The sequence below is a fragment of the Pezoporus wallicus genome, unplaced genomic scaffold (assembly GCF_028554395.1).
Source record: "Pezoporus wallicus isolate ANWC-B61680 ecotype Strahan unplaced genomic scaffold, APGP_CSIRO_Pwel_v1 scaffold_3294, whole genome shotgun sequence".
NCBI classification, from domain to species: Eukaryota; Metazoa; Chordata; class Aves; order Psittaciformes; family Psittacidae; genus Pezoporus; species Pezoporus wallicus.
The window spans coordinates 9,948,157-9,974,809 of NW_026635478.1; the positions used below are offsets into that span (position 1 = coordinate 9,948,157).

Consider the following 26,653-nt stretch of genomic DNA (forward strand, 5'->3'; position numbering starts at 1 on the left):
TTTTATTTTTTTTTTTTTTGCCTCTTAATAAAAAGGATTATTGTGGGTTTGCTGTTCAAATATTTCTTTTTCTCATTCCCCTGCCAGCATAGTTTATTTAAACTGGGGTTTGTCTTTCTAACTTAAGAAGTCTTTGCTAGAACATGCAAATGGGATCCCCCCTTATAGGTAATTCAAACGCTTTCTTGCTCCTTTAAGATGTGGGTTTCCAGCACCAGACCTATAGAGCAGGAGCTAATTTTTAATATGTCTCATGATTTCCTAATGCAGAACCGTGGGACCAAGTCCCTCTAGCTTGGCGGAGCAATGCTTATAAGTGATTTAAAGGGAATAACGCTGGTTTGTTCAGTTACTTCATGTCAGATGTTCTCATTTCCAGGATGGCACTCAGAAGGCAGACAAGCAAACAGCTTCTTCAAGTGGGCTATCTATTCGTGGCGGTTTTGTGTGTCTCAGATCTCCATTCTTATCTGTCCCCTTGGGGTTCCTTCTGTACTTCCAGATGTTGACGAGTGCGCAGAAGCTACGGATGACTGTCACATCGATGCGATCTGCCAAAACACGCCGAAATCCTACAAATGCATCTGTAAGCCGGGCTATAAAGGCGAAGGGAAACAATGTGAAGGTAAGTACAGCTCTCTCTCCTCCCCTCCCTACTCTTATTTGTTTGGTCTTTAAAAGCTTTTGTAAATAGCTGAATTCCTGAAACGATTAATGCAGATTTACAGCTGCTTGACCTCAAATCTCGGTGTTTATTGGCAAGCATCCCCCTGCTGCTTTTGCTAATTGTCCGGCATCAGACGCCGCGCCCGCGAGCCTGATGTTAAAACCAAAAAATAGAAGTGTGGTAAGACGCGACGTTCCCCACGGAGGAGGCGACCCGTGGATTCACACCAGCTTGTCCCGGGAGGCGCTGATCCCGCTGCCGGTGGGGGCTCGAAGCGTCGCGCCGAGCACGTGGTTCCGTCCCGCCGGTGCGCGCCCGTGGGGCCGGGCCCGGTCTAGGATGGAGCGCCTGACTCGCTCCTCGCGACAGGCCGGGCCGGGCCGCCCTGAGTAGCTGGGACCTGCCTGCGTGTGGCCGTTCCTCGGCTGCAGGCGCCCGGAGTGGCCTCACGCCTTCTACCGCAGCCGGGCCAGCCAGAGGGGCTGCGGGGAACCGGGGCCGCCGCCCTCCGCCGTGGGGACGCGCCTACCGGTGCTGGGTCTGCGGCCTCTCCACCCTGGCCCAGGGCGGTGTTGTGGGCTGCACCAGTCGCTCTCCGTAGATTACGGTGAGGCACACGGAAGCTTGCACCCTCCGCTTGGCTAACGTGTGATTTACCATCACTCTTCTTTCCCAGTGAGTCTCCTCACCCCTGAGCCATTTACAGTCGATGTTTTTCTGTATCAACTCGAATAGGACACTGGGGCTTGCTTTGACACTTTACATATGTCATGGTCATCCACTTTTAGTCTGTGGAACGTTATTTTAAAAAGAACTATTTCAGATTATTGTACTTACACAGACATAAGTTATTTAACTTCTGTGTGTTCTTGCATCAATCCTTGCAACTGAAGAAGACCTAGCATGAGCTGTTAGGTGCTGTGTACACTCATTTCAGATTTTATGAACTCCATCTTGCTATTGAACTTAAGCAGAGAGATTGTTCTCTGGTGAAAAGAACAAATACTCTAATCACAGCAGAAGGCCTTACAAATAAAAGACACAGGATTATTCTTTTTCCTACTTGTAGATGCTTAGCAGCTATAAAAATTGTTTCCAAGTCTCTCTATGACAGTCTGAAACTTTTTCAAAGTCTATATTGTCAGTCCGTTAAAAAGATCAGAGACCTAGAAATTACTTTGCTGAAGTCTCCAAAAGTTTGAAACCACATATTATTCTCCATGGACTTCCAAAGTGTTTGTTCAAGGGCCTTCGTAAAGCATTTTTGTGGTTGTCATATTTTTCCGTTTTGGGCTTAAATTGTCAAATTTCTACTGTCCATCTGTTGGTGCTCTAGTGTCTCTTAGCTGCTGTTCATTTGAAAGCCAGATCTTTTTTCTTGCAAACAGAATAATCATTAAGCACCACTTCTTCCCTTATTCATCTTTTCTAGGGAAAGAGCTCTGTGCGGAGAAAATGTACTCAGGGCCACAGCTGTGGACGCTACAGCATTCTCAGAATTGGTGGCACTTGTATTGGGTTTCCACATCAGATGTTTCCTGAAAGTGCTTAGGTGATTTCTGTTTCATGGTAGACCTGGCAGATACTCATGCTTATTTAATACCCATATTTCTCTTTGCCTGACTTACCTTGGCTCAGTAAGAGAGCTCAGTAAGGAGTAAAAAAGTAGATTTCTCTATGGATTGACATACAGAATCATGGAATTTCTGTGGTTGATGTAAAACTTGTATCTAATGGATTTTAGTATCTGACAAGCTTGATAAGTAAAGTAAGCTGGGACGGACTGCAGCACAATCTGCCTGGATGTTAATTGTTCACTGTTAGGTAAATGGACATGAAGTGTCTAAACCAGGTACTACTATGCATGATATATTCCTTTTTTTTTTTTACACTGTTACAATAAGAGTTTGAAAGATTTTGCATTAGCTCTGTACCTTAAGTTTGTAATTAATATCAAGCTTTGAGATGAGCAGAAAGCTTGAAATTTTTTTGGATGCTTCCTTTCTGAAGCTTATTTTAGATTACTTAAATAGTATCTCTTAATTTGATCCCAGAGTACTTTGAAACTTTGTTACTGAAATTATGTACCTCCAGTGACAGGCAGATATCATTATGTTCTTTCTATAAGTGAGTAAACTCAAAACTAGAGAGGTGAAGGAAGGGTCATACAAGTCAGACCTAAGATCTGCCTGAGGTCTGTTGTTCACATAGAGTGGGTTTATTTTGCACCTTGAGGTCAAGTATTCAAAACCTACAGAAATAAACAGACTAGCAGTATTGATTGGTATTTAATGTTCTGTCCCAAGACAACACTCGTAATCAGCCATTAAAAATTACCTTTTAAGATAAAAGTGACTGTGCTTGTAATCACAAACATGAAATACACCAAATGTTTTTTTTGTTGTGCCAAAAACAAAGCTGGGTCATAAAACAATTCTCAGTCTTTATAACTGAGCTTTTCTAAATAACCTTTTTTGACCACTGAAACCAGTTACCTATGAGAAAAACTTGTCTTTTGTACACATTTTGTGTCTTTTCTCTTTAAGTTTGTAGCACTCTACCTATATTGCTTCATGTCTAAAGAACATTTATTAAAGCATAAGTAACTCCCTTACAATGCAAGCTCTCGTATGGGGCCAGATTTCACTAAATAAGCAGAATTGCAATTTGTTTAGTACAGTGAGCTTAAAGAAATGATCCTATATGAAAATTTATTCTAATAAATTTTAGTGAGCTGCCAGTTTGGGTTGTACTGGGGCATTAGAATTGATTTAGAAGCTTGTGGTTGTTAATTTATTTTAAACATCAGTCTTAAATATTGCTTTCATTCCCTTAAAATCCATTTTAAGAGAATGGGATAGAGTGTGGGAACCAGCATGATTTGGTTGATTCTTAAGTTTTGTAAGAGCAGTGGAGGACATATTTGTACAGATATGTGCAGTATGTGAATAGGTATTTGTGTACTTTTGTATATTTGTTTATAGTTTTTTAATCAAAGAAAATTATTTGTTTGAAAACTTGGATCTTTGGGTTAGTGGAGCCCAGTCACTTGTGTAAGATTTTGTGCATGTTTTGCCTCTCTGACCTAAAGGGTGGGGAGAGATACATAAGACAGAAATGCTTAAGCACATGTGGAGAGCTCTAGGAGCAATTCTACTGAAATAAAACATTTTCTTGACAGCCTGTTAAATTCCTTTAGAAGGGAATTTGTTTCTGAACTTTTATTTTCTCCCAAAATGTCTTTTGGATTAGGTTTCTCCAGAGTTTCTGAGGATTTGGGCTGAATTCTCAGTTTGCAGATCTACTGTATCTTTTTTCTTCTTTTTTTTTTTTTTTTTTTCATGGTAGCCTTCTTGCTTGCACCAACTGATCTGTTTCTTTCCACAGAGCACAGTTATTTATCCAGACAGAAGAGCTGTTCTTCCTGTGTCCTGTCTCCTGCTTCCTTCTGTAGATTTCAGTTCACCTTGTTTTTTTCAACCAACTGTCTGCTATGCTTTGTCAAGCCATATGGTTAGCATTGCTGTGATGGTATTTCCCCATGTAACAACACATATCAATAGGCTTTTACCACAGATTTTCTAGCTAGCATTTTCATATGTCCCTTTCTATTCAATATACAAAAACTATTAATCAAAAACTGATTCAGTTGCCCTGGCAGATCTACTATTACATTGGAAATCTTTCCTATTCTGATTTTAGTCAGTGTACCAAATGCAGTGACCTGCATTCAGCTCTTTCATGTTCCCATGTTTTTTGTCTTTTTGTCTTTACCTTCTCTGGGTTGACTTTCAGTCTCACTACAAGTTGGTAATCTCACAGGCTGATATCTCAATCAATAGAATCATAGAATAGATAGGGTTGGAAAGGACCTTAAGATCATATAGCTCCAACTCCCCTGCCATGGGCAGGGACATCTCCCACATTAGACCATGTCACTATAGGCTCTGTCCAACCTGGCCTTGAACACCGCCAGGGATGGAGCATTCACAGCTTCCCTGGGCAACCCATTCCAGTGCCTCACCACTCTCACAGTAAAGAACTTCCTCCTTATATCCAATCTAAACTTCCCCTGTTTAAGTTTTAACCGGTTACCCCTTGTCCTGTCACTACAGTCCCTAATGAAGAGTCCCTCCGCCGCATCCTTACAGGCCCCCTTCAGATACTGGAACGCTGCTATGAGGTCTCCACAGAGCCTTCTCCAGGCTGAACAGCCCCAGCTTTCTCAGCCTGTCTTCATACAGGAGGTGCTCCAGTCCCCCAGTCATCCTTGTGGCCCTCCTCTGGACTTGCTCCAACAGTTCCGTGTCCTTTTTGTGTTGAGGACCCCAGATTGCACACAATACTCCAAGTGAGGTCTCACGAGAGCAGAGTAGAGGGGCAGGATCACCCCCTTCGACCTGCTGGTCGCGCTTCTTTTGATGCAGCCCAGGATATGGCTGGCTTTCTGGGCTGCAAGTGCACACTGAAGCCAGCTCATGTTCATTTTCTCATTGACCAACACCCCCAAGTCCTTCTCTGCAGGGCTGCTCTGAATCTCTTCTCTGCCCAACCTGTAGCTGTGCCTGGGATTGCTCCGACCCAGGTGGAGGACCTTGCACTTGGCATGGTTAAACTTCATGAGGTTGGCATCAGCCCACCTCCAAGTGTGTCAGGGTCCCTCTGGATGGCATTCCTTCCCTCCAGGGTATCAACTGAACCACACAGCTTGGTGTCATCGGCAAACTTGCTGAGGGCGCACTCAATCCCACTGTCCGTGTCAGCGACAAAGATGTTGAACAGGACCAGTCCCAACACCGATCCCTGAGGGACACCACTCATTACTGGTCTCCAACTGGACACTGCGTCATTGACCACAACTCTTTGTGTGTGGCCATGCAGCCACTCTTTATCCACCGAGTGGTCCACCTATCAAATTGATGTCTCTTCAATTTAGAGACAAGGATGTCGTGCAGGACAGTGTCTGACGCTTTGCACAAGTCCAGTAAAATTGTTAGCTGGAAAAATTTGTCAAAGTAATGGAAATTCCAGAGGTTCAAAAGGATTCCAAGTCCTGAAGTTCCCTAGGCCTTGACAGAGCCTCCTTTGTCCCTGATGCCTGTGTTGGATGTATGCTGTTGTGGGGTACTCTGGCATTGAACAGTTTATGAAGGTGTTTAGCTGTCAAACCTAGTTAATATTTTTTTTGCCTGTGCTACTTCTCAGGCTGTTACAGTCCTCACACCGTTAATTGTTAAAATGCATTGTATAATTTCTGGTTGATCTTTATTCATGCCTATTTTATATCCAGTTAGTGTGTTCACTTTATTTAAACATTCATTTCCCCTCAGGCTACTTTTTATCCCCAGTGTAACTGTATTTTCAGTGAGCTGCTCTAGCTATAGTTTCTTTATCTTTTGGGTGATACCTTACTTGTAGGAGTCTTTCTCTGTAGTTTGTAGAGAATGTGACTGGGCAGATGTTTTTTTAATTAAGACATGTTTGCTGGGATCTGTTGCTTTTGGTTTGCAAAACTCTGCTCTGCACTTTTCCATATAGAGTAAGATTTCCCTCTTGGTGCTGTTTTTTTGTCTTTCATAGTACTTGCATAACAGTTCTTGAGTTCTTTTAATAATTGGTCTCCTGCAGTTATGTTTCTTGAACTCTCTACAGATGCTCACAACTTTCATCTGTACTTTTCCTTTTTTTTTTTTTTTTTATTCCTGCTGCAAAGCTTCATAATGTTGTTGATAGATTTCTCACTGAGGGCAACATACCTGTACCATGGCAAACTATCTTAGCAGAGTCTGCCTTGAGAGGGTGATTTTCAGGTTTATGCTCAAGTTGGAAATTTGTGCTCTATCAGCAGCAGTTCTGCTTGACTGCTAGTTATGCAGGCCTGTGCAGTGCTCGTGGTGTAAATTTGTCATATGTTGATGTACATGCAGACCTTTTCCTATTGTAAAAAACCATTCCAGATAAACAGGGCATGGAAATCTGCAAAGGGGGCTGTTGTTCTTGATAGCACCTCACTGGTTTTAGGCATGATACAACTTCAAAATAAGATAAACCATTCTGGCCTCAATCACGGGTATATTCAGACCCACAGCAGGTTATGTTCTGCTTACATCCATTTGGAAACAGACTAATTGTCCTTTCTGAACCCCAGTGCTCATCTAAGGTCTGCTTAGCTGGAAAATGTACAACCAAACAAGCTACCAAGGCATCTCCTAATCTGGGGCTGATGCTGTTCATCATAACTTCTGCCATAGTTCCTGATGTCTGTGTATAGTGGATAGAAATAGGCAATATGGTATCTGGAAAAATACTGGCATTGATATACCTAGATTTTATTTCCACTCATTCTGTGACATCTGGCTTTGTCTCTCACATTGTCTGTTGCTGCAGACAGAAAAGCACAGAGTACTCTACAGATCATCTCTAAATTGTTAGCTAAAAGCCCTTTTCTGGACTTGGAATTCTAATTTTGTGGAAACAACAGGATAGTGAATTTCGTCCTTTGGCAAATGTTTGAGGTTCAGGTCTATCGTGTGTAATTCCGTCTTCATGCTGCAGATGCAGTAACGTCCCTAAGCCAAATTTTCAACTACTCACTGTGTTTGCAGCAATACACTAAATTTTAAAATGAGAGTTCATTGCATTTACAATGAATCAGAAATGGTATAGATAAACCACTCAGTATCATCTTCAGAAGTTTTACGGATGTGAGGCCAATTTTCTTCTTATACCTACTTGTTAGGTCTTTTTTTGAAAGGATATTTAATCATAGCATTTGGAAAAACATACAGGAAATTCATCTCCTCCTCATTTTCATTTGAATAGCAATTTTTGTTTCTCCAGGCTTGACTTAATATTCTTCTCAAAATTTTAATCTTGTTCACCTTTTTTATTTTTTGTTTTCTTAAGAAGCTGGTGTCACTCCTTTTTAATTTTACTGTGGTTTTTCGAATATCTGCAGTGTTCTTCTCATCCTCTTCAAAAATGAATCCAAATATTGTGACAGGGTTGCTCTGAATCAGTCAACCTGGAGAGAGCACACATCATTTCAGAGCTCACATTTCCCAGCTCCTAGTCCAGTATCTCACACTGAGGCCTTCTCTTATCTTCGGGGCTAAGTAAGTCTGGGGCTTCTGGGTGTCTTTCAAATGGAACAATGATCCCATTTATTTTAAGAGCTCCAAGGTGTCCCATCAATCCAGTCTCAGCAATTCTTTAAGTGGACCGTCTTTATCAGTGGTGTTGTGTGAGAGTAAATGAACACTGTTGGGTGTCCTTTCCTTTCTGAAACTTGGGCATCTTGATGCTTGCACAATTCTAGTGGTGTCAGGCTTGTGCTATCTGTCTGTCTCTCTCTGCTGAATAACTGAACAAGGCAGCTTAAGGGACTTCTTCTTAATTGATGATTCTTCTAATTGCAATAGAAGGTGGATTCATTCATTTAAGGACTCCCTGAAAACACCTCAAATATCTACACCCTTTGTCTGCCTGTTCTGAAAAGCTACAGGAAGATGGAATGTGAATATGTTTCCTAAATATTGTTTCATCCTTTGTTGATATCCTTATTTTAATTTTGTTATTTTGTATAACCATCTTGTGACTTGATCTCAGTTCAGTGCTTGAGGCTTTGACACTGATCTTACTACTTTGAACAGGTTCTCTAGTAATCTTGAGGTCTGTAGTGAATATTAGGTATTGAAACTGCTGTACTTTCTAGTTTTACAGTCATAATATCTTAACAGATGGCATTAATGTCATGTGTTGAACTTCATGTCACCCTCTCATAATGACTGTGGTTTTGGATGGGATCTGTTGCTACAAGTATGTGATCCTGGTTTTGACCTGTTGGCTTGCAGGAGACCACAGAAAGAAATACTCTGCCACCTCCCACTCCCAGTTATGTGGTGGTTTTTATTTCAGGGTCAAATTTCCTTCCAGTTTTATTCACACGGATTATACCTTTACTCTGGGTGAGCCATTGTGCTAATTTCACTGAATGGCTTCCAGTATGAAGCAGCACATGTCAAAAACTGGAAGAGGGAGAATGTAAACTGGCTTCTTTGATTTGAACTAATAACTACTTTTTTTTTTTTTTTCCTTTCTCTGTAAATCCTACTTATTTGATTAGGTAACTTGATGCATCTTTTTGATATAGGCCGATAAAAGTGTTTCTCAAAATCCAGTTCTGAGGTCTTTTATATCTCTGCTTTTTTTTTTCAATTATTATTATTTTTAATTCTCTGGTACCATTTAATACTTGATTCCTAGCTTGCCAGTTTTCTGAGTTACATCAGGGAATGGAGTTTCTTAGGGGATGAAGAAGTAGCAAGCAAGAAAATACTCTTGAGAACACTTTGTAATAAAAAATGGGTTTATTACAGACAAAGTGAATTAACGTAATAACTTCTTTTTTTCCCCTCCTTCATGCTTCTGATCCTTGGATAGGGCTTTTCTTTTGATCAGGGCTCAGCCTTGAATTTATTTTATGTTTTACTTATTGATTGTTTAATTTTTTCTGACTTTGTTCAGCAGTTTATCCAATAAAACCAGACTATCCCTTAGTTGGGATGACATGACCCATTTAACTGCTCACAGTACCATCAGTCCCCTTGTGTCACACACCCTGTTGTTTTCTCCTCTCCCTTTTCTTCCTTACCCTGTCTTATCTCTCAGAGCTGCTTCCTGGCAGCCCAAAATGTTTCTTTACTGACCAATTTCCCTGGTGGTCCAGTTTGGAAATATTCCATTTTTAAGTAGAAAAAGAACAGTTGCTCCAACTTCTTTTTCCTTTTTCCTTTCCCTTTTCCTCTCCTCTCCTCTCCTCTCCTCTCCTCTCCTCTCCTCTTCCCCTTCCCCTTCCCCTTCCCCTTCCCCTTCAGAGAAAACTCCAGGAACAAGCTTGCCAACAAAATTTTGTTCCTGGAGTTTTTTCCAAATCCCTTCCCTTTTCTTCTTTCCTCCAGAAATGCTTCTTGGATACAAATATCACTGTATTTTGCATAAACAAATACCATGCTGCTAGAAATATGGCCTCATTCTTCAGCAGCATTACATGTAATTCTCAATTTGGAAAAAATAGTGTTTTCCCAAGGACACTTCTCTAAACAGTTGATAAGCTCCCTGTCTGCTGGATGGTCTGTGGGTACTCTGGGAACTTATATATAAAATTTCATCAGTCTTAGCAGTTGCTAAGCTGCAGAACCCAGGGTGGCCTTTTGTGGTGATGTAAACTTGGTATCTAGAAGGAACTTCTCCTTTCCACAAAATATGCAGTGTAAATTATCTGACAGGAAAATTCTAATAAAATAAATTATAATTAAAAAAGGCGCACAAATAGAATATACTAAGCTCAATATGTAAGAGTCTGTTCTTTTTTGCCTTCATTCTTTCTACATCTGCCAGACACTGTTTGGTTTTCCTCATTTTCCTGTCACCTTTACTTCTGGTGCAGTCCCCTTTCCTTGCAGTCTTCGTTATGTTGTCTTGTATATTCTGTTACTCAGCTGTCTCTAAACACTGTCATTTCCCTACAGCAAATTCTACTTCTCTTTCTTTTGTCATCTCCTAGTATATCTTCACCTGCTTCTTTTTTATTTTATTCATTTTTTCTTCCCTTGTCCTCTCTCAGTGGCTTATTGCAATTACAGACGTATTACTCTGAAAGCCAGTGTCACGCAGCAAGACCTCTGGGACTGGTGCAAGCTCTGAGGACCCTTTTACCTTCCCTGTCTTCTGTTTTCAAATCCGAACAGCTCCTACCAGATCTCAGAGTTGTCCCTTTTCCTTCCTTTTTCCCTACCTGTTTCCTGGCCCCCACCACCAGTTCATAGTTCAGCACAGTCGTGCTGCTCCCACTGCTGCAGAGCCATGGCTCTTTCCTCAGGTGTCTGGCTGGAAAGACATCTTTGCATGACTGTTTGCCGTTATTTGTTAGCTTCCATTTGATTATGGGGACTGTATTCATGTGTATGCAAATGAACATTCTACGAATTGTGTGTTCTGAGGCTAAATGTAAGGTGATCCATTATGTGGTCAGGGAGCCTCTGGTTGGCTGATGGCAGAGTTGAGGAATGTCATCTGCTACTTCCCTAAGCCTTGCCAAATAAACTCCACTAATGTGGCTTTTGTCTCCTCTGCATTTGAGGCAGGAAGCATTCACTGTGATGCTGTTAGGACACTGTGAAGGTAATGGGAATGATGGATGGTGGGTACAGTCTCCATACCTGTGGAAGAGGATCGTGCATATAGTTTCTGTACCCATAGTACTAGTCAAATGCTATTCTAGACCAGGATACCTGTGCGACTAACTACAGGGCAAGTTTGACTAAGCTTCAGCTAGCCTTCGAATGGAGAACGTATGGCAGGAAGTTGTAGGAGTAATGTGTGTAGTCTGCCCGAAAAAGCATGATACTCTCTCAGAGCACTGATTTAGGAAGTTCCTTTTTGCTTGGTCATGCTGGGGTTTTTGCGCACAGGCACTTGATGTAAGGCTATACTGTGAAGAATATCACTGGAGAAAATCCCCCCAAAAGTGGAATTAAAAAACAGTGGATTACAGCATCGCCCTATAAGCTGTTCTGCAATGCAATGACAATGAACTGGAGTACAGAGGCTAAAACACATGACAGGAGAAGGTGGTAGTGAGCAAGGTGAATAGATTTCCTAATCTAGTTTAGTTTCTGGAGACATTGTGTTGTGAAACCATAGCCTAAGGCTGTAAAAACACCAACCAAGAAGAACATTTTGGAAACTTTAGCTACCTAAATATCAACAGATGCCTGCTGAGCTTGTAATTTATTTGATTGTGGTTTTGTGTTTTGTTGTATTTTTTTTCTCTTAATTTTTTTATTGACTATTTTTTCTTTGGTGAATGCTCAGCTGTTTCTGAGCCAGCTCTTACTGTCCCAAGAAATCTACGAAAGGTAACTCCCTGCACCCTTACAGAATCAGAATCTGAGAGTGTTAAATCTGTCCAAGTATTTGGGGGAGATTTTTTTTAAACATAGCAAAATGGTGAATTTTCCTTATAATCACTTTAGAAAAAAAAACAACTTTCTTGGTTTTTTTTCATTGTTGGCTTTAGTATGTATGTATTTGTTTTAAATTTCAGCTGAAAAAAAAACCCCAAACCAAGCCAAAAACCTGCTTTAAAGCAGATACCTTGCATAAAAATTCTAGCCCATACATAAATGTGTGGCGGAGTTATAAGAAACTGAAGATAGGGTCTGACCCCCTTGAAATTTCGGGACTTTTCTACACATTTAAGATGCTGGGCAAAAGGAATACACTTACGTTATATTTTGCTTTATGAAGCTTCTTCTCTGGAGCTGTACAAGGTAACAGCTCTTCCTTCAGTAACCAAGGTATAGAAAAAAAAAGATATGGAAGTTGTCTTCCTGTTCCAGTGAAAAAGTTATTGAAGTAAGTGGGTAGTTCCTTTGCTGAATGGGGAGTGTAGGTAATGCGTATCTGAATTGTTCAGCATCATGAGTGTAGGAGGAATTTTTTACCTGAATTTATACCTCTGGAGATGTTAGTCTCTTTATTAAGTAGAGTTGTGTCTTTATTCTTCTTGCATTATTCTGTTTGCTAAAATTTCATGGAAAAGGATTCCATTAGAAGTGTGGCTTGGAGAAATGTCTGTATTTTATCTAACTACAAAGCACTGAGGTCTGACTTTATTTAGAAATTTCATTTTTTCTGGTGCATTCCAACCTTTCTAAAGACGAATATGATCAAAGTTGCTCTTTCCACATCCTTCCCTCCACTTGCCACTTTTCTCTTAAACTAGCCCAGTCACTGCTCACACAGCAATACGGTTCGCCTGATCCTTAATAGTGGCCTTACTATACCACACACTGGGAAGGCAGGTGTTCTGAACTGATTGCTCCTTCTAACTGCAAGAGGATTTTCCCAGTGGCTCTTGTAGTGGCTTTGTGTGTACGGGCACAGTGAGGAAAGACAGTCTTGTTTGGCTTATGTTGCAGTCTGATCCACAGCCACGAGGCTGCTTCACCAGGGAGACTAACTGTGAGCTATTTGGCTACTAGAGAGCTGACACGAGTGGAGCCCTGTGGCTTTTGCTTGGCTTGAGCTCCTAGGAAAGCAAATTTACCTCTGTTCAGACTGGAGGGTGTAGATGTATTCAGAGTGCACGGAATAAATGAGGGAAGGAGAGTTGACAGAATTGCTCTGACCTGTAACTGTTCTGACTCCTAAGAGTGAGCCAGGGTGTAAGTAAAAGGCAGGAATAGGCAACCTCATCCTGTTTTCCTGATTTCCCAAAATAAAACCCTGAAGACTAAAATGATTTGGTTGGGTATAGTCTGTTTCATTAGGTATAGACTGTTTCATTATGTGAAAATGGAAGTAGCTTATTCTGTATGTAAACAGTTTTACATTTAAGAAGATTATGGCTTCAGAATGGAAGAACTTTTCTATTACGGTTCTCTGAAAAGCTTTAAGAATGAAAACAACCCCTTCAAATAGTTTATAGTATGATTAACCATTACTAGGAAACAACTTTTTTTTTTTTTTTTTTTTTGTGGTATGGATGAAATCCAAGGTGTTGTCACTGAAGTTTTATGTTAACAGTCACTTCTAAACCTATATAAAAAGGATTTCTATTCTTTATGCTTCTGGCACTTTCTATCCTTTCACTGTTTTATTTTGAAATCTTTTTAATATTCTTTTCCTTGGGGGAAATGTGAGAACTACATTATGAAAAGAAAAAAAAAAATCTTTTGACTGCATCACATGTGGTCTTGTGAAAAAAAAAAAAACAACCAAAAGCTTTAGCATTTATTATGAAGAGAGTACGCACAAATCACTTCAGGATAGGAGCAGCAATTGAATCCATTTGCTAGAACAGCTTATTGGTATAATTTACTATAGTACCAGCATTTCCAATGCACATTTCTGAGGGCTTTCACTGGACTTCGTTGCACAAGGTGAATGCATATGTATATATGAATACCTGTGTGTGTCCATAGTCCTTCAGAAAACCTTTGTTATAGTGTATCATAATATCTTTGAGTATCTTCAGGAGTTCCAACTTGAAATGCGCATGTTAGCCTGTATCTGAGTAGAACAGAGTTACTACAATATGTTCCTGTACTGCTTATCCTGGAATGCTTCATTACCATTAATATTGATGTTACGATTAAGCACTGTTGGCTTTTTTTAGATATTTTTAAGACAAGTATTTTGGCAATCTTATGGAAGGTGAGAGGCAGTTGCTGTAGTCTAGTCTGCAATGGGAAGAAAATATCAATCCTTATCCTGAGTAGGATTACATGATATAATTGCCTGAGTTAGCGAGAGGATGGCTTCAAGGGATGGAGGCATGAAAAGGATGCTTTCCAGAAGGACTAGTGTGTTTTTGATAATGTTGCCATTCATTGAGGAAAAGTCCCAATGTTTGTAATTGTGAAGTCACCTTAATGATCCTGTTTGTACACTGCGTATTCTGTAGGTCTTGTGCCTAATGAAAAAGATAGCCTGGTGTCTTGATCACGTTATCTGATTTATATAGGCAAGGTTTGTGTGCTCGTGAGGGAGTCCTAAGGAATCCAGAAGACATATGAGAGGTTTGCTGTTTGGGTGTGTTAACAGAGGGCCCTGTTGGGTCAGGGCTCTGCTCAGCTGGGAAGGGGTATGTCTAGTTATGTGTCATGCACTCAGAAATACAGTTCTCAAGCTTGCTCAGCTGATTTTGCTTGAACTTGCTAAAATAGCTTGATCTCAAAGGTGAGACCAAGCATGCAGAATTTCAGTCTTTGAGGAAGCTGTGAAAATAGGAAGCAGAAGGGAAGGTGGGAATGCTTTGAAAGGTGGTTTATGTAAGAGATTGTAGTATACTTCTTTCTTTACCTGTCAGAAGTACACACACAGCGTGTCTGCTTAAGACCATTATGCCAAGTATGAATCCAACTATCAAATGGGAGAAATATGCTGTTGGGAAGTTTACTACATATTTTTGTTACTAAACTATATACAATTAAGGGAGAAGAGCCATAACAGGAGCAAACTTTATCCTATATTTATAAAATTACAGAATTTGTACTTTGTTTTGGTTTTTAAATTATGCACAATAAGCTGTACCTTACAAACGTATAACAATGTCATATTCCACTGAAAATCTAGTTTACCAATGGATTCTTCTTTAGTAAACTTTATGATCACCAAGGAAGTATAAAACTTAAAGGAAATACATGTCTTCTGGTCTGAATTAGTCACTCACATAGCCTTTTCTGTAATAGTACTTGAAGCAGGAGGGAGTGCTTAAGTGCTTCAACCCATTTAACCTTAATTGCTCAGTTTTAATAGACATTTGCTAACTAAAGGAACCAAATTATAGCTTGAATTAGGCCTTGCTAATCTTAATTGAAAGCTATACTTTATAATCGGAAACAGTTTATGGTTAAAACAGTAAGCCTTTCTTAAATGGCTTATTTTAAAATGCTAAGGCACTTTTGATAACAATTGTTTAGACTGAATATGGGTAACCATTATTCTCTTTATATTGCACTTAATTAAAAATATCTCCTCCATGTGGTTTTGTGCCTTCTGCTGGCTGTAAACTTGTTTGACTGGTGGGGGGTGGGATTACTTTACTTTTCCTGTGGTAAATTTGAAAACATGTTGCTGCCATTTGTTTTAAAAGCCTTCTGGGGTCACGAGTTACAAAATTAACATGTGAATCAATCCAAACATTAGCTTCCTATCCTCAAGTGAACACTTGCCAGTCACTTACAACCATTAATAATACATCTTATCACTCAGTTTAACATTTAAACTGTGTTCAGACAGTTGGTTATGGGCTTTACATTAACTCCTTCCTGAGGCCTAACTTCCAGTAAAAGTAAGACTTTGGGTGGGAGGCCCTGGCTATTTGGTATACTCAGAGAGTTTCTGTTCATTTCAGAGGTATCTGAAGGGGAGAAGGGGTGGATTTCATCTGTCCAAACATGGATTTCAGTAGTACCATTCAGTAAACCTAAGCTGTTTGCCTTGCTTTCCATATGTCGCTGATGGAGAGAAGCAGAAATTTCTTTGGTGCAGTCTGCCTTGTATTAATGGAGACAAAAATACATCAATCATGTCCTGAAAATAACAGTTCTAACACACATGTGGACATCTACAATGTGGGCATATAAAGTTGGATGAGGTGTATCTGGGCCGAAGAGCCTGCAGCTATACCATTCAAAGTTTATTGAAATTAATGGAAGATATTCTGTGTTTAATTGTGCTTTGAATTTAACCAGAACAGGGGATATCATTTGGTCATTAGGAAATTCATCCTTCCAGTCTCAGCTTTACATTTTTATTCTTTAATTTAAAATAGGCCCCACCTCTCTTTAGCACTGGCATATAATTAAAAAACCAACCAAACAACACAAAAAAACACAAACCAAAAAACCTAAACAAACCAGAAAACCTAAACAAAACAAGTGTTCACAACTTCATTTTAGGAAAAAAGCTGACTTTTAAATTGTGTTATCTTAGAACTCAGCTTTAAGATTTTTCTTGGTGCATCCTACTCAGGAAGCCCTGCTAGGCCATGTGATCATACATTTGTTTAGATTGCATTGCTTTTAATTCCAGTAGCTGAGTTTCCAGCTTGCATAAACTAAACTGAAATTTAAGAGTCATTTACCCTAAGCCTGCTAGACCTTTACATGCACTTAGAAGTAACTTCTTTGAAGTCACTTGTGCCAGTTACGGAGTTGGACAGATCTTCTTGATTGAAGTATCGTTTGCTTAGTTATCAGATCTTTGGAATACCCCTTAAGCATTTTTAAAAATATCTCCTTATTGTCCAGTTTGTTTTATGTTCTGTGCTGATGGAGTAGACAAAGGTTGTTAAATTATACCCATTACAGGAAGGTAAACCCAGGGCTCTTTACAATGGGTTCAAAGAACTCTGATCCCTGCCTATGCTACATAGTGTTGTATTGGTGTGCAAACTGGCTAGGCCCTGGCAGATAAACCTCAGGTGTAAAGGGTGGGGCCAGTTCCGGGCGCGCTGTGCCTCACCTAAAAAAATCCACTGCGCAGGCCCGAAGGGTTTGCTCACACTTGCAAAAGCATGGGTAAAGCCCTTCCCAAATCTTTGTTCATGAAGTCAAGCCATCACTGTGCAAACTGGCCAGGTCAAGTCTGACGGAAGGTCTGTCTAGCTTGGTGTGCAGTCTCTGACAGTGGCCATCAGTGATTGCTTAGGGTGGATTTTTTTTTTTATGGTACAAATCTAAGAGATTTAGAGACTTCTTGAACTGGAAGTTTGATACAAATCACTGTGTTAGTGGTGTCTTCAGAATAAAAATGGAAAATGAGTATGTTTGTACAGGTGTTTGGCAAAACTCACAGCTGGTAGGTTGGTGATTAGCCATGCTCGGTATAGTGACTGTAAAGGAATTGTGCAGACATAGGTGATTGTATTCACCTGCCTCTTTTCAGCCTCCCATCTACTGTTGTTAACCATAAGTGTTACATCAGGTTTCTCTACTTGGCCAAACTACAAACCAGACATTAATTTTTGACTTGGCAGCTAACAACATCTTCAGAATGGCTGCCCTTTCTGCTTCCCTGATGTCCTGGTTTTAGCTGTAACAGTTATTTGTCTTCCTAGTAGCTGGTGCAGTGCTGTGTTTTGGCTTCAGTCTGAGAACAGTGCTGATAACACACCGATGTTTTAGTTGTTGCTCAGTAGCACTTCCCCTGATAAACGGCTTTTCAGTCTTTCATGCTCTGCCAGTGAGGAGGGACACAAGCAGGCAGGAGGAAGCAGAGACAGGACACTTGACCCCAACTAGCCAAAGGGGTATTCCATACCACAGCATGTCATGCCCAGTATATAAACTGGGGGGAGTCACCCGGAAGGGACCAGCTGCTGCTTGGGTCAGGCTGGATATTGGTCAGTGGGTGGTGAGCAATTGTATTGCGCAGCACTTGTGTTTTCCGAGCTTGCATTGCTTCTCTTGTTGTTTCCTATTGTTATCGTTGGTATTCTTTCTATTATTATCACTATATTACTTTAGTTATTAAACTGTTCTTATCTCAACACAAAATGGGTTTTACATACTTCTGTTTCTCCCCATACCACCTCAGAAAGGGGAGAAGCCAGGGGTAAGTGAGCGGCTGGGTTACTGGCTGGGCTTAAACCATGACACCTGAAAATGAGACTTCAGTAAGGAGAGTCTCAAGTCAGTTGCGAAAAATGAATAGGTACTTTGAAAAGCTTGACCTGGATGTTTAATGTAACCTCCAATGTTTATGTTGTTAAATCGGGTGCCCTGGATAAATGCCCATAACTCTGTGATTTTGTTTTGAGCCTTATGCTGAGGGTGAAGTTGTGTATTAATTATGCGTGAGATAAGTAGTCAGGCCTTGGTGTCCTATATTCAGTGGATAACCAAGAACGTTGTATTGTGTTTTCTCCTGGACTTCTGTTTCATGTATCTTAGAAATACTATGAATATATACAAGATTGTATATACAGAGGGATTGTCTAGAAAGACGGGAAGGAGGAAAGGTAAGAATGGAAAAGTCATCATGAACATTATCTCTTATGTCTAGTTTTATATTGGATGTACTACCCAATTAAAAGAGAAGAAAACAAAAAACCCTGAACACCTGTTTATGAAATCTTTAGTCAAGAGATTGCTGCATTTTGCTTAACTGTGCATAATGAAATAGTATTGCTGCAAAAGGCATCTCATGAGAAATTATCTAAATGAGAATATTGGGAATGACTCTGCAGGACTAAACAAATATTTATATAAACCTACCCATTTTTATCCCTTTACTAGTGGGGAGGAGTGTGGTACAATTAGACTGTCTGTCTTTCTGTTGTAAATTCTGTCAGATTAATATTATTATTTGAATACTGCACAGAAGTTGGAGGCATTCTTTGGTTCTTTCTACCTAACATTTTCCCGAACGTAACAGATACAATTACATAAAATTACCAAAGGAAAACTTCCAGGCTATGAATATGAGCTCTCTCCAGATTTCACCAAATGGCCATGTTACATTTTCCATATCTGCAATTTCATTCTTTTTTCACTGAATAGCATTAAGGGTGCTGGAAGCTTTGTGTGCTTTCTAGTATACGATATTTGAACACTAGAGCAGAAATGTCTAATTTCTTGGAAAATCCAAGATTGCATCTGTTTGCTCTATTTTTCTTGTCCAGTCATCAGGTGTGAGCACAGTTTATAATTGAAAGTATTTGATGATTCACAGGACAGCAGTGGTGTTTTTCATATTTGAAATTTCATCCTTACCACTTTTTCTTTATTTTCTTAACTATGAAATAGGTGTTTTGTACAGCCTGCCCTGGTCTCATCAAACCTTTACCCCTGTGTGCCAGGCAGTGGTGTGTGTAACTTCTTTAGTTCTTCAGAGAGCCCCTTCTCTTGTTTACTTCTCTAGTGGCCAAAGACTCCAGGCAATGTTTTGAAGTATAAAACATAATGATGGGTGGCATGCTGGTGTTTGCTATCTGTAGATCTATGTTTCTGCTGGACAGTTGCACATCCACAGGTCAAACCCCACTGGTTTTCACATTTGCTCTATTATTATTTCTCTTTGATAAATAGATAAATCTGTCTGTGATAAATAGAGCTGTGGCTCCCAAGACCAATTTCTGTGTGGCTTTTTGGAAGGCTAAGAAGATCCTACATCATAACTGATGAACATTTTTTGTGAATAAAATTTTAGAATTGTCAGTATGTATGTAGAACAGGGCTTTCTCTTTGATTTTTCAGTACATTCTATGTGTGTTTTTGCTGTTATGCCATCACGCGGAGCTTCCTAGTCCAGGTAAACACTTCTCTAGTTGGAAAAGCTAGTTACAGCAAAAATAAACATAATGATTCTGAAGCAGACAGATCTGTGCTTTGATGATCCAAGTTATCCTTCAGTCAGCTCCTGTTTATTAGGTGAGGCGCTATAGTCTTCATACTTGTGAATGACTTAAAGTATCAGCCCATGTAGGCTGCTCTTTGCTGTTCACTGCAAACCAAAATGCTGGGAGGCCTTCCGTTCATAAACAGTGTTATTGGGGAACTGTATGAATTTGCCTGCATTCGGAGAACAGGTGACAAAATAATAGCAGGGTTGGTTTCTTGGGCTTTGTAACTATTAGGTCTGGCATTGTCAGTAGAGACAAATCCATGGATACCCATGTATCATGTTTAGAAGGAGCCACATGACTTCAGTAAATGTTGAAATGAAAGGCAGCCCTGAACAGGCCTTTTGAGTATATGCAGTGATTCTCTCGTGGCAGTGCGCAATAGCATACATAATACAGAGTTGCTCTGCTCATAGATAGGTTATATAACATTCGCAGGGAATTCCTGTAGGCTGGTTAAATTAAGTCTGATGTGTGTCCCATACAAAGTCGGGACTTTGACCAAGTAATGCAGGATGACAGGAAGCTCTACATTTTACAAATCCTACGTGATATAAATTATATTTCCCAAGTGGTTAACCAGCACAGCACAGCAGTTCTCAGCCAGGAGTCTGCAGTAGCCCAAGGACTACTGGTAAAGCACATGTGGAAAAAATAGTTTGAAAATGTAAGCCTGCTGTTGAAGACATAAATTTGCAATACAAGGATTTGCACCTCTGCTGGAAAACAGCAGTTTCTCATATCCAAGAAGGATGAAAACTGCTGCTATACAGCCTCTCATACTGCTTATGGCCTTAGCTGTCTCAGCCTGAAACTGCAGCAGTATTAGTCTGCCAGGGACTAATGAAGTACGTGCTGTATGATATTAAGAAATCTTCCATTTTACACTATGCGATCCTGTGTTCATGCCACTGATACATTCTGAAATGAGCAAGAAGGAATAGACACCTGTTCTCCCACTTGAAAGGCTACAGAAAATAAGTTAATATTCATCCACTGACAGGTAATAAGGAAATTTATTTCAGATTTGAAGCTTGGGATTGTTTTGTCAATGGACAGAAATTTAAAAACTAAATGCAAAGGAAGGTTGGAGGTACAAATCTGAGAATGAGGGAGATACCTATGCAGGTTGGGAAAAAAAAGTATGTGAATGGTGTCTCTATCAGTGATCTGGTTTCACTGTCTTAAACCTCTCCCTCAAAATTTTTAGATGCATTATTTCATTTTAAATAATTTAAATTCATTTTACGAATAACCTTCTACCATGACTAACTGAAATGATGACCATCAGGATGTATGAGTACCAGTTGTGGCCTTAAGGCAAACAGAAATATTCTCCCATTAGATCTCCAAGAACTCACAAGTTCAGATGTGGAATCAAACATTTTCCATTATATTAAAAGAGAGATTTGTGGTAAAAATAGCTGTGATTTAGAAGTGGTGGGAAAAATGCTGTCAAATGTTGTGCTTCACATTCATAACAGCTTGTGAACAGGAAATCTCTCTGCTTGAGCTTGCCGGGCATGGCAGCTACTAAATAAAGACAGACCCTAAAACTGTTATGGGCTCTGCAGGTATCCATCTTTATTTGGGTATCTCACTTGCAGTTCAAAGAACTTGTAGCCAATCTGTTTAAATATCAATTGAGAAAAATGTCAGACCACAAAAACTCTAATCAAGGCTTCAAGATGTGTAATGCAGGATAACAGTAATTTGGGTTTTATTTGGTTTAAAATACTGTATTAAACATAAATGGAACTGCAATGGTCCCAGAGTTTCCATTGTGCTGGTTGAGATGGAAAATGTCACAGTGATAATATTCACATATATGAACAGAAAATATATTGTTCCACAGGGAAAGAATTCTGCTTAGTTATTTTTTTTCCATAAATGATTGCAGCTCCAAGATTTTAGACCCTCAAAAAGAACTCTAGGTAAAAAATGCTTTATAAACCTGTTGTTAAGGCAATAGAAAGAATTGTCAATTAAGCAGTCTCAAACTCTGTAAGGTCCTAAATGAGGAGTGTTCCATGTCATTTATTTGATCACCTCTCCATTCCTGCTCCTGGAGTGTTTGCAACCATAGAGAGTATTTAGGAGGCTGGAAAATTGCACCAACTTCATGCAGAACCTCAGCTTTTTAGTTTTTGTAGGTTTTTTTATATTTTTAAGCATTCTTTTATTCCCCTGTACTTCAGGGGAAGTACATTGCCAAAGTGCATGTACACTGAAGCAGTAATATCTGCCTCAAACTGCAGGCATCCTAAGAGTGAGTCAAACGTTTAGATTCTTTCCTGTTATCAGTTCGATTGACATATCAATGTCCAGCCATTGAAAATGCTCTTCTGAGTCTTTGAACTAGGAGTTTAAGCAAGGAGGGAAATGAACAGGAAAGAATAGACAGGGAGGTGAGGATGGGAAGGTGAATTTAAGAAAAATGTAAGGAAGGGACTCTTCAGAGACTAGATTTGCCAGGGTGAGAGTTGCTCTTGTTCAGCCTGGAGAAGAGAAGGCTCAGGGGAGCCCTTGTAAGTCTTCTAGTACCATAAAGGGGACCTATAAGAAATCTGGAGAGGGACTTTTTGCAAGGACATGTAGTGACAGGACAGGGGGGAATGGCTTTAAGCTGAAACTGACAGAGATACAGATTAGGCATTAGGAAGAAACTCTTTATTATGAGGGTGAAGAGACACTGGAACAGGTGTGTGTGAAAGTTTGTCTTTTTTTTTTTTTTTTCCCAAGCAGCAAAGATGACTCTTACAAGGACAGCCTTACTCTGTGTGACTTGAAGATTTGATTCATGCTTGTTGTGAGCAGTGTAATAATACGAAATTCAGACACAAGACAAAATAAGCATCTGCAATAGGTCTCTCTGCTTTCTTGAAAATTAGGAGGTAATAATTGTGGTCAAACAAAAGATATTAAACAAATAGAAAGTAAAGAAGTCCCATTCTGCAGCCAGCGATAAGTGGGATGATGTCTCACTTGCCTTCTAAATGCATCATAAATGTTTTTAGGCATGCTAGTTCTAAATATGAAGCTGTTCACACTTCATATTTGCTGTTCAAGCAGCTGGATATACCTCTACATAGTTGGGTTTGTATTCCATTTCCCCCCACACACCGCCTTTCCTTTTTTCAAATAAGTATAAAACATAGTATCAACAAGCTATAAATTATAGTGTGATGAACTTTGTGCTCAGCTATCACAGAAGAAAAGGAAACAAATAAAGCTGCTACAGAGTACTTGATGTTTTCTGGAAACTGAATGAAATGGCTCCCAGAAAAACACCCCAACAATATCATAGATTGCATCCAAATCATCTTCACTAAGTTGGCATGGCATTTTCATTTTCCTGCTGTTTTAATAATGGAAAATAGGGGCTTGTGACATCTTGGACGGAAGCTGTAAAACTTAATTTTGTTTTTTTACTGTGAATGGGTTAATGGAGGGGCAGTACCTGCAGTGGAAAGGTTCTTGGGAAATTTGCACTGAATAAACGCTTATGCTAAACAATCTGTTGTACCTCCTTTTTTTCCTTTCTCCACCAAGGAACATCAGGCTGCTTTTTCTGATTTTTACCCTATTGCCAGCCTGCTCACCCTTGACCTTGGCTTCAGGGGTAGTCCTAATGGCTATCAAATTTTACAGTTTACTTGGACACAAGCATCTTGAAAACATCATGATGACTTGCAAGCTGTAAAAGCTGCCCTGTGTGTTCCTCTGATTGGTTAAATTGTAACATTTCCAAGGTCTTAGCATCTAAAGAATAAAGACGTTAATGTTTATGAGTCAAAACCTAAAGTATCTTAGGAAAAACAGGTATATCAAATGATAGATTTTAATTTGTTTTTTCTCATAGAAAATGTGATTTACGAAGCTTTTCATGGAAAGCGATTTTCAGAAATGGACTTTGCTCTGAGGTGAAGGTCAGGGTTTCATTTGGAGTAGGAAAAAACTTGAATTAATCTTTATGTCAGTATTTTCTTCACAAAATTTGGACTTGGAGGAAATGCTGCATTCAGCATTGCTGAATTCTGCAATCACAAAACTCTCAGAGGGAAGCAGCATTTTAGCAGATCAAGTTGAGTGGAATTGGTGACATTTTCTTAGCTGATTCTTCACACATCTAGCTGGGTCAGCTCTTGAAAATTTTCATACCAAAACTGAGTGGGCTTCAGATAATTTTGAACATGTGGAAATGTGCTGATGCTAAACTCCTCTGGAGAATCTGATAATTTTACTGTTCTTGCTGGGGTTGAATGCATTCCAGAGAGCTGAGATTTTGGCAAATTTGCTCTGCACTTAACCAAAACGGTCTTTAACCTATGCATGATTTTTTTCTGGCCTTTAGATCTGGAGCTGGTTCCCTTCTTAAGGAAAGTGCAACTTGATATTAGAAATACAAGTGCCTTAGGTTCAGGTTATCCAATGTGTGTGTGTATAACTGCTGAAAGTACATTAGATGTAGAATCTACCAAAGAAACAGAGTGTATATAAATATTCCCATATTGGTTTTATTTTTTTAATGGCTTCCACAGTCCCCAGATCCATTAATTAAAAAGAATAAAATGCTGATCTGTTATGATGCAGGACTTGAGTTTGTATTCTTGTCGGTGTGCATGTTACTTCGTTTCTGCCTGTTTCCTTAGAAGTAACGGTGTTGATGCCTCACTGCTGCCTGTTCTCAGTTGGAAGTGGGAACAAGAAATTGAAATGCTGATCTTGTCTTGCATATCTCCTTACTGTGAGACCCAGGAAACTTGTCTTCCTCACTTCATAAAGCCAGTGGCAAAAATGCCTCTTGGAGTTTGTAGGATTCACCTTTGGGTATTACAAGGCCACTTCTTTACTGTAGTTCTATTCTTAATTATGTAGGATTTTGAACCTAGGCTAGGGCTCTTCTCCTGTATTCTTCTTTAGAAATGAGGATATTGCATTAGTCCTAGGAGGAGCAGTGACCAAAACTCAGTAGACAAATCAGTAAAAATTTTTGAAAGCTTTCAAGAGGGAAGCCATAAAAGTGCAAAATATTACACATGGAAATATGTGTTCCAGCATTTTACAATGTCTTTTACTGCGTACCAGTTCTGGATAAGCAGGCAACATGTTGCAATAGCAGAATTGTTGTGTGACTTTTTTTTTTAGCAGAAGACAACTGAGAGAATTCTGCAAGAGGTGTGCTTTGTCCTCTGTAGGGAGCTGGCAGCAACCTCTCATGGAGCAGGAAGGTAAAAACACAGTTTCTTTGCTGGCAAGTTTGTAAGGACAATGGTATTAACTGTCTCTGTAATGCCTCTTTGGAGTATTTTGGTTAAAGCAGATAGATGAATAGATGAATATGAATGCCAAAATATTTTTTTCTTCAGATACTGAATGAATAAGTGGGTTTATTTGTCAAGATACAATTACAAAGGCTTTAATATTTATTTTTCTAGCTACTTTATGGATCCAGCTTTTTTAAGAAATAGTTCACATCTGCATAATACACCGTTATGCTAAGTTCTGTTTGTGGTTCTTTAAATTAGAAGAAATTGATGTGGGCAGACAGCTTCCTTTGGCTATTTATTTTAAAATGTCCAAGCACGTAAATTATTCCTTTCAAAGTCAATTGAAATTTGTGTTCAGTAAATTAATTCCAGATCTTTTCGTTATATTAGTAGTCAAGAAATACTTCAAAATTGTCACAGATTTTACCGAATCCTACTCCTGTTTTGAACATTTGCTGTTGCACTGTAAGTGTTGGGATATGTGGCCTTGGCAGATGCCAAGATAAAGGTTGTGCCAATGCACACTTCCCCTTATTCTCTAGAAATCTTTGGAATTCAACACTAAAAGCTGAATTTGGCTCATTGACTTTCAGGCTTTAGCCATTCTTCCTTTTGCATGTTAAAATCCATAAGGCTTCTGTGACAGTTTAAGAGTGACACTCATCCAAAATTCATCAGCGCTATGCAGACATTTGCTTTGGTTTCAGTAACTTTCCCCATAAAGATCTGTAGCTGTGTTGACAAATAAATTTTGTTTTATGTGTTGTAATGATCTTGGAACATTCAGGAACTTCATGAATGGCAACTGGTATAATGAAGAGTGGGAATGGATTTTGCTAGAGGTAAATTTTGTACGTGACTGGTTTATAGTCTATGCCACCTTCTAGCAAAGATTGTTAGTGCTTGGAAAAGATTGTTAACATGCAGTGGGTTTCTGCTGCTGAAAGCGTTTAGACAAAATGGGAACTAGCATTTTCCTTACCCTGTTTTGCAGTTTGGTTTGTCTTTTGAATGTTAGTTATTTCATGCTGACATGTCTTCTATTCTCTGCTGAAACAGAAAGCTGAAATGCTGTGATACTGGAAGCAGAAGAGACGGACTGTTTTATTTTGAATGTTTCTTAGTCAACTTGTATGTGCTCCTGGAACAGCTGCTTCTCTGCCGGGTGGCCTTGTGAGACTTACAAGAGTGCCATACCTTTGTTGCAAAATATACAAATACAAAACATCTCTGGGATAGTGTCAGTCTTACTTGTGACACTGAAAGAGGAATCAGCCCCAGTTATGTATGAGGTAGATACAGGTCTGCTGAGACTAAAAAGAATTAGGTCACTTTAGACATTTGACATTCTTTTCCTATAAATAAAATAGTGATTGTAAATTACAGCACTTCCACATGGTAAGAAATGCTTGATTTTTCCCAGATACTTGTCTAGGTTTTTTAAAAAGTTACTGGATGCTTAAATAATAATTGCAGTCTCATACAGTATGTAATCTTTAAGTAACACTACTGCTCATTGAGGAAGACAACAGCAGAACATGGCAGTGCTGTGTTCCCTTGGGCTACTGAAAGAGTTATTTCCAGGCTGTAACAAAAGATTCACCTCTGCTTTCCATAAGGAATTATGATTTGATTTCCAAGCTTCTTTCACCATGGCTAATAGCTGAACCGGTACAGTTACTAGTACACCCAAGTAAGCAAGCTTCTTTTTATCTCTTTTTTTAATTCCCCCAATAATTTTTTCCTTTAAGACTTTTGAAACAAGCAGTGGATTTTTGAGATTTCCCAAACCAGTTCCAG

The 26,653-nt window shown here is 39.5% G+C and overlaps 1 protein-coding gene across 4 annotated transcripts in view; it reads left to right on the forward strand.

Annotated features, from left to right (window-relative positions):
- The window catches only part of SCUBE1 (signal peptide, CUB domain and EGF like domain containing 1), a 206,305-nt gene that overhangs the window by 2,477 nt on the left and 177,175 nt on the right, over positions 1–26,653 (forward strand). For 3 of the 4 annotated variants that reach the window (XM_057427313.1, XM_057427331.1, XM_057427322.1), the window contains exon 2: positions 503–625. In XM_057427313.1, coding sequence (XP_057283296.1) covers positions 503–625 — 123 coding nt within the window. Of the gene's footprint in view, positions 1–502; positions 626–24,731; positions 24,815–26,653 lie in introns of those variants that run through there. The other variant, XM_057427340.1, reaches the window with a different exon arrangement.